General features: G+C 40.1%; 1 protein-coding gene across 7 annotated transcripts in view; it reads right to left on the bottom strand.

The window, feature by feature from the left end:
- Positions 1 to 609: 609 nt before the first annotated feature.
- Positions 610 to 8805, bottom strand: part of LOC128450695 (zinc finger MYM-type protein 4) — a 35409-nt gene continuing 27213 nt past the window's right edge. For 6 of the 7 annotated variants that reach the window (XM_053434295.1, XM_053434300.1, XM_053434299.1 and 3 more), the window contains 11 exons: positions 8415 to 8560; positions 8173 to 8290; positions 7795 to 8046; positions 5912 to 5988; positions 5426 to 5555; positions 4447 to 4601; positions 4238 to 4352; positions 3635 to 3892; positions 3427 to 3538; positions 3259 to 3327; positions 610 to 2464 (listed from right to left, as the gene is read on the bottom strand). In XM_053434295.1, coding sequence (XP_053290270.1) covers positions 2317 to 2464; positions 3259 to 3327; positions 3427 to 3538; positions 3635 to 3892; positions 4238 to 4352; positions 4447 to 4601; positions 5426 to 5555; positions 5912 to 5988; positions 7795 to 8046; positions 8173 to 8290; positions 8415 to 8560 — 1580 coding nt within the window. In that variant the 3' untranslated portion in view covers positions 610 to 2316. The remainder of the gene's footprint in view (positions 2465 to 3258; positions 3328 to 3426; positions 3539 to 3634; positions 3893 to 4237; positions 4353 to 4446; positions 4602 to 5425; positions 5556 to 5911; positions 5989 to 7794; positions 8047 to 8172; positions 8291 to 8414; positions 8561 to 8805) is intronic. The other variant, XM_053434298.1, reaches the window with a different exon arrangement.

Genomic DNA, 8805 nt, shown 5'->3' with positions numbered 1-8805 from the left:
AAGCTCCTTTGTCTTTCCCATGATTGCAACTCACCTTGAATACCTTCATGGGTGGGGTTTATATATGCATCACAGCTGAAGCAAATGAAGGATCAGTATAGAGTTCCCAAAGGCTTAATAATGTTTCAACTCAACTTTAGGACAAAAAAACTGTCAGACAGCTTTAAAAACAACAATATTATATAGGGGTTGAATAATTGTGACATGGTTATCTTAACAAAATATACTGCTACACATAAATAATACATCATGCATTATGCGTGTTGATTTTCTGTATCACTCAACTCATAAAGAAGTCATCCGAAGCAGAATCTTGCTCAAAGAGCAAGAATCTTGCTCAAAGAGCAAGATTCTGTCAACTTTAATTGATAAATCCTTAAAATCTTTGGAGGGTTGAATATTTCTGATTGCAACTGTATGTGGAATTAGCAGGTAGTCATTTATGGACTCTATCTACAGATATGATCCTCTGCAACCACTTGAAGCCATCGACTTTATATTAGTTCCACAATCAGTGAGAAAAGACAAGGAGAAAAAGAGAAGTGAAAATGAGCCATGTTCACTTTTTCACACTTCAACTGATCTAAAACAAACACACACGCACACAAATTCCAACTTGACACATTTTATAAATCAATGTTTCAAAAATGCACAAGGTTTACACTTTCAATATCCCATTTAATTTCCATCATGCTTTCAATAGTAATCCTCCAGCTTGCAACCGAGTTAAAGAAGGAATAAGATGAATTGTAAGACTTGATGGAGACTCAGCATTTTGTGCAGGACAATAAAGCATCCCACTGTCTTTGTCTTACTGAACAATCTACTGAGAGCGGTTCAGAGAGCAGCAGCGACAGGGTGTCCAGTATGTTGTGACTGAATCCAGCCGATGGCTCACCATCAGTGAAGACTGTGAATGCTGAACTGTTAGCATGGAGCACTAGAGTGAAGTGTAGTTCTCTTATCTCCTCTAGACTGTAACATGGATTTTATATCCAATGTTAGGATGAGACAAAAGTAAAGGCACATTGGCCTCCATGACAAAACATACAAAAACAACAAAGGAGTATTTCTCATCACATAAAAAGAACAAATGGTTATTTATTTGGGGAAATCTCAACATAGTAATATATGTTTTACATCATGGATGTTCTGGTCAGCATTTCTTTTGAGATTTCATGATTTTTTATCAAATATACAACAAATCAATAAGAACCATGCTACACCATTAATCGTATAGACCATGTTATATTATGAGAAACCTCAGGCGTTCGGGTTATTTGAGTTCTGTGCTGGTTTTGTCAGATCTCCGTAACCAATTTCCTAACCCTAACACAAATTGGAAAAAGGAAAACAAAGAGAGGGTATAACATCCCAGAGGAGAAAACGATGGCAATAAGTGCATCGGAGGAAACCCTGGAGGCAAAACAAACCCATGTCAAGATTGAAAGTGAAAGACAGAAGAAGAGAAATAAGGCCACAAAGAATGAGGAATATAAAAGAGGAACAAAATAATAAATGCTAAATTGTTAAAAATAAAGGGAAAAAAAATTAGAGGCACTGTGAGTCTCATCATGAAAAGAGTTACACTGGTATATATATGGATTTACCAACATATTACATATGTCTTCCACCTCTAATGAGATGAATTTGATGCAGATTTAATTACATATTAAATCTTTAACTTGTTAAATCTCCAATGGATCTCTGTCGGAGGGGCTTCACCTGAAACCAGTGACGTGAAGTTTTGTGTAGCTACACACGACTGAAAAATCAAACCTGCTCAAAATGTCTTTCTTTCAGGTTTGGATTTTCCTTAAAAGACTAATACCAGCCTTAAAAGCTCCGGTCAAAACTCGAACAAATACAGAGGGACAATGAGAACAATAAAAGAGCCCTCTCATTGTTCACAGCAGCTTTGACTGTTTTCACTGGTCTGATCTTGTGATAAATGGTACATCTGACAGGTTTGGCCTTCACCATTACAGGTAGTAGATCAATTCCCACCGCATGTGATGAATGCTGCAATAACAATGCACTGCTAAACTTTCCATTTTCCATGTTCAACAGTATCACTGACGATATCAGTGTCTAAACTCTTGTATTTATATGAGGAGGAGATGGCCATTGAGGTTACTAAATACAATTATCCAAGATCTTAATATGTCTCTTTATGAAAGAGTCTTTTTTTAATCATATCTCTGTTTATTCTGTCATTCTAAGCCTGGTGGAGGGGTTCCAATTATGAACACCACCGTTTCACAGTCTGAAGGGACTGATGGGTGTGGGCTCATGTGGACTCAGACTGGTTTAATCTCAATGTAAGCTGCGGTCAACAGTGGTGGCGGAGGACTGATGCTGAGCTGCTCCCTGCGCCTTGTTCACCTCCCTGACGGCCAGGATGCGAGTGAGCATGCTCTGTAGAGTGGCGCCCTCTAATGGCTGAGAAGTGTACCAGTGTGAACTGTTGAGGACAGGAGAAAGAGAAAGTCAGACAAAGCTTTATGGTGTCAACACTAAGACATTTTGCGTTTGTGCAACCAAAGTTACACAGAACAGTTAAAATTTCCATAGCTGTATTATCAGTATGTCTTTCTTTATGGCTTGGTGGTGTTTCAATATCCCCAAAAATGTATCATCTTACAATAATTGTATTACTTTGAACTATCAAGTATTGAATCATAAATCTTCAATAACTGATCATCATTATCAACAATAATTAAGCTAGTTTAAAAGTGTGTCATAAAATTGTATTGATTAGACAGGGTTTGTAGTAACTTTGATCAATGCTGTGATTGTTTGTTTTTTTAACTGTAATAAAAATAACACATTTTATCTCGAAGCTTTAATCTGTGCAAAAAAAAAATAATGTTGAAACTGTTTAACATTGTCAGAGGTTTTTGTCCAACAAATTCCTGTTACCTTTTCTAAGAGCCAGTTTCTAATCTTAGTCCTAAAATAAGCTATATGTTTTTTGAGCCATTTCATATTGAACAATGTTGTCTTTATATCAGTCTCTTGATTCCACTTCTGACACTGCTAAAAAGTCTAGATATATTTGTATATATTTATATATTTTAAATCAGGTCATGTTCGTACAAACTCATCTCACGAACAAATGTAAGAGAAATGCAAACATGTTCTCTCATGAGGCCTCTCACTTGTTCTTTAAAGATTTGTAAATAAAGTCCGGTAAATAAGTGACCCCCTCTTGAAGGAGAAATCTGACCTCACTCGGTTTGTTTGACAGACTCTGACCTGTGTGTGTGGACAATCTGTTCAGGCTGGAGGTAAAACACATCAGATCTCTTCTTCACCGACTCGGGGCTGTTGAAGAGCAAGAGGACAGAGAAAATGTTTGTTCACTTTCCTTCACCGGGTTGTTAACCAGGGAGTGTGAGTTATCAGCAGAAATCTGTGTCTCACCATCTAGAGAGGTAGAACTCGTAGAGTCTGACGGGACAGTGCAGAGGGTTGGTGACATTTTCCGGCATTTCCATGCTTCCCTCATTGTCTGTCTGTCTTCTTCTGTGCAGCTCTAGAAATAACAGGACAAACCAAAACACAGCCTGTCAGTACTTAAAATATTAATGACATAAATTAGGATGAAGTGGTTTCATTGTACACCAACAACCTGTGTCTTCCCGGCTGGGCGTGGCAGAGCTGCTTCTCTGGTACTGGAGGTAGTGGACCTTTCCAGCTCGGCTGCAGGGTTTGGAGCGTCGAGTGAAGTTGACAAAGGAGAGACTTTGGTGCTGAGCCAGCGTAGTTAAGTGGAAGGTTTTGGTGCAGAAGAAGAGCAGCGTGTTGAGCAGCACTATGGGTGAGTAAGCGCCCAGCTGTTTACACTCCCACAGGTAGGACTCTTCAACACGGGAGGACACAATACCACCTGTAGGAGGAAAGAGGAAGCAGGGGAAATGCTGAGGAAATGATCTGGCTCTTCAGCCACTGACTTCCCCAGCTGAGGGGAGTTCAGTGAAAATTCTCTGTGAATTCATCACTATGACAACCCCTATTATATCACATGTATTCAATCAACCAGTCAATGATATTGATTGGTGCACCTGGTCAGAAACAAGTGCAGGAATTCAGACTCTACTAATTCAAATTTGTATACAGATTGTATACAGATGAGTATAATATAGTAACTATGTTGAATTGATATTTAAGAAAAAAAGCCAACCATAAATAGTATCAATGTTAATTGGGTGTGACTTAGTCTCAGTGATCATACCACTAGGTAGTAGTTTAGGTTTCCAGAACTGCAGCATCCCGGTGATCTCAGCGGCAAAATGACTGTAGAGCTCGTCAGTGAAGATGTTCTCTATGCGGCCCTTCATGAACAGATACTGTTCAGAGAGGAGGCAAAACACAAAGAGTCAAAAAGTGGTGAACACAGTGAAGGCATCTCAATTGAAACCGGTGATTGTTGTGTGTGTTGACCTGTTGTATCCCCAAACAGAGGTAGAAGATGCTGTCAGGGCTGTAGGGCTCTCCATTGGGCCGTCTCACTTCTCTGATGAAGCGAGACAGAGCAAAGCTCAGCTCAGCAGAGTCACATTGAAGGATGTCTTCTTTTATATCCACTAGAGTGGCTACTGGTGGAGAGAACATAAAATACATTTACTATAGTTTACAATAGAGCCATTAAACACATCTTTCCACTAATTCCACAAACGTCTGTCTGTCTGTACGTGGAAGGCATATATCGCGAACCGTTCATCTAAACCACTTCACACTTGGCATTTGTATTCTCGGTGGAAATAGGAAGTACTGCTTCAAACCGTTGGCGAATTCGCCCCCAGCTCATGGAAAATTCGTTTTTTTATCTCACCATATTTGACTGTGGCAGACACAAACAGCCATGGTGCAGTGGTGCCCTCTGTTATGGCAGCAACATTCATAGAAGAACTTCTTAGTTGGCATTTAAGTAAAAGCATTGTTCATTTTGTTGAGGCAATGCTTTATATTGAGCTGAATCATAGAACTTCTATTTTTTTAAGTTGTGAACTTAAACTTCTGAAGATTGTTTCAATTGATTAACAAACCTCTGTAATAGCCAAAATGTATGGAAAATAAATTATTCGTACATATATATATGTATATAAGCAACACACGTGAACAATAATAAAGACAATTCAGTCCATATTAAATTTGAAAGTTTTACCAAGTTATCAAATCTTGGTCAAGGTTTTTTCTAGTTTAACTGCACCTCAGACTGTACATAAAAAGCTCTGCACACAACGTTCAGCACACAAACAATAAAAAGTGACGGTATATTCTCAGAACTGTTTGAGCTGGACTCATTAACGACAAGTGATAATTCTGAAGAAGCTGCGGAGCGTTAACACAGGACAAGAAAACAGCACTGTACGAGTTAGAGATAAAGGAAACTAAAACTGTAAAGAGAACTGAGGCTTACACTGTTGTGACTGTTTGTTGCGCAGTTGGACCCAGCACTTCCAGGCTTTAACCCCATACAGGTGGTTCAGTTTGGAGGCGGCGGCAGGCGGTTCCACTGCACTGCGGTCCAAAACAGTCCGCCTGCGTCCCTGCATAGACAAAACTATGCAATGAAAACTGGAAAGAATATTGTTGAAATGACTGAAAGGTTGACTGTGAAAATTTGACTTTTTGGGGGCAAACATTAAGCATTATTGGTAAAACTTTTGGTCAACTTAATACACACAACATTAAAGATTGTATTAAGATCTGAGGACCAAGCCTCCAGTTCCCAAAGCACTTGAGTGCAGCAGATCACAACAAAATGTTTCCGCCAGAGAATCACAGAGCAGCCAGCAAGAGAACTTCTGCCTAATAATCAGCGACTTTAGGGTCAATATCAAATGCTAATTAAATTAATCTGATATTACCCCAAAACAATGTCGACCTATGTGGAGAGACATACCCGTTTTCGGCCAGAGAAGCCTTCTCTGGGTCTCTTCACTCCTCGCTGTGGAGCAGTCGACTTCTGACCAACTGATACTGCAGAAACACAAACAGATCGCTTCTGAGTGACAGGTGTTGAGGATGTTTCTCCATTTTAAAACTTGGGTGCGGGCATTTCCAACTACAGTGCCTTGCATAAGTATTCACCCCCCTTGGACTTTTTCCCATTATGTACTGTTACTAACTGGAATTCAAATAGACTTAAATAAACTTTTTCCCGTTTGATCAACAAAACATGCATAGTACTTTGGAGGTGCAAAATAAATTTTATTGTGACACAAACAATAATGAGAACAAAAAAGTTGACATCTGTTGGGTGCATAAGTATTCACCCCCCTGTGTCAATACTTGGTAGAACCCCCTTTCGCTGCAATTACAGCTGCAAGTCTTTTGGGGTATGTCTCTACCAGCTTTGCACATCTAGAGATGGAAAGGTTTGTCCATTCTTCTTGGCAAAAAAGATGAAGCTCAGTCAGATTGGATGGAGACCGTCTGTGAACCGCAATCTTCAAGTCTTGCCATAGATTCTCTATTGGATTGAGGTCTGGGCTTTGACTGGGCCATTTTAAGACATTAACATTCTTTAATCCAAACCATTCCTTTGTAGCTCTGGCTGTATGTTTAGGGTCATTGTCCTGCTGGAAGATGAACCTCTGCCCCAGTCTCAAGTCTTTTGCAGACTGCATCAGATTTTCTTCAAGGATTTCCCTGTATTTGGCTCCATCCATCTTTCCCTCTATTCTGACCAGTTTCCCTGTACCTGCTGAAGAGAAGCATCCCCACAGCATGATGCTACCACCACCATGTTTCACTGTTGGGATGGTGTGCTCAGGGTGATGGGCAGTGTTGGGTTTTCGCCACACATAGCGTTTTGCATTGAGGCCAAAAAGTTCAATTTTGGTCTCATCTGACCAGAGCACCTTCTTCCACATGTTTGCTGTGTCTCCCACATGGCTTCTGGCAAACTCCAAACGGGATTTTTTATGGATCCCTTTCAACAATGGCTTTCTTCTTGCCACTCTTCCATAAAGGCCAGATTTGTGGAGTAGACGACTACTAGTTGTCCTGTGGACAGATTCTCCCACCTCAGCTGTGGATCTCTGCAACTCCTCCAGAGTAACCATGGGCCTCCTGGTTGCTTCTCTGATTCATTTTCTCCTTGTCCGACTCTTCAGTTTGGGTGGACGGCCTCCTCTTGGTAGGTTTGCGGTTGTGCCATATTCTTTCCATTTTCTTATGATGGATTTTATGGTGCTCAGAGAGATGTTCAAAGCTCTGGATATTTTTTTATAACCTAACCCTGCTTCATATTTCTCCACAACTTTATCCCTGACCTGTTTGGTGAGCTCCTTGGTCTTCATGATGCTGTTTGTTCAGTAATGATCTCCAACAAACTCTGAGTCCGTCACAGAACAGGTGTTTTTATACTGAGATTAAATTGCAGACAGGTGGACCCTATTTACTAATTATGTGACTTGCAAATGTGACTTGTGAATGCAATTGGACGCACCAGATCTTTGTTAGGGGTTTCACAGTAAAGGAGGTGAATACATATGCACTCAACACTTTTCAGATTTTTATTTGTAAATAATTGTGAAATCCATGTAATATTTCCCCCCACTTCCAAATGATGCACTATTTTGTGTTGGTCCATTACATAAACTCACGATGAAATAAATTTTAATCTGTGGTTATACCATGACAAAATGTAGAAAAGTCCAAAGGGGGTGAATACTTATGCAAGGCACTGTACATTTATTGGAGCTTTCAAGTGAGCAACTACATCTCATTTTTTCAGCAGATTTGGGGTGGGCAATCACTTTACAGGTCACGGTATCTCACCAGAAGGGAAGTCAATCTCCAGGTCCATCACTGGGGAGGAGGGAGGTTGATGCTCGGCACTGGTGGTCGGTGGGTCACTTGAGGTCGAGCTCTCTGGCTTGACATCAAGCCGGGGTTCACTAGACTCTCTACTCCTTTCTGAACTTACAGTAAGAGGCAGATCAGCTTGAACTGCTTTTAAAGTGTCCTCCTTTTCATGGATTATGGGATCGACCACTTGTGACTCCACGTCTGCGCTGGAACTGCTTTGGTCTGTAGAAGATACACAGAGATGAAACACACACAAGGTGAATCTGAGGGTTTTTTGGCGTTTGCCTCCTTGCTTTGTCAAAAAGATCTAAAACATCATCGAACTCAAATATGTAAAAAAAATCCCACCTGCACTGGAAACTGGCTGATCACTGTGTTTTTCCATCTTCAAATCACAAGGCTCTGATTGGACAGCTGCATCTTTCATGTCCTTGTTCTTAGGTGGTACTACAATGGGTACTGGAACCTGGAAGCAATGGGAGACAAGACTATACATTTAATTTACTGCTGTAAAGATTCAATATGAGGTCTTTGAATACTTTTAAGTGTTACAGAACGTGAAAGTAAGGTAAAGGGTGACGGTTACATACAGGAATGGGCATTGCCATCGGTACAGGTGTGTACTGGGAGTACATATTCATAGGCACTGGAATGAAGACCGGAATTGGGACCGGTACAAATATCACCTTCACATTCTCCTCTCTGGCTGAGGTGGTCACTGAGGGTGAAGACTGAGCTGGAGGAGGGAGGAAGGACATGAGAAGATCATCACGAGTTATTTAGGTTTCGATTCAAGCCATAATTGAGAAAAATACAAAAAAGTTTAATTTGACATTAAAACTGATGCTACTTTTATTTCTTATTAAATAAGAACTTCAATTATTTCTTGTTCCTGCGCAACATTTTATTGTATTTTTATGTATTTGATTTAAATATCTGCATTTTATACTTATCACTGAAATTCTGTAAGTTAAGACACAA

Source organism: Pleuronectes platessa, chromosome 11, assembly GCF_947347685.1.
Source record: "Pleuronectes platessa chromosome 11, fPlePla1.1, whole genome shotgun sequence".
NCBI lineage: Eukaryota > Metazoa > Chordata > Actinopteri > Pleuronectiformes > Pleuronectidae > Pleuronectes > Pleuronectes platessa.
Note: the sequence above shows the minus strand (reverse complement) of the source record. Positions and strands in the feature narration are given on the sequence as shown.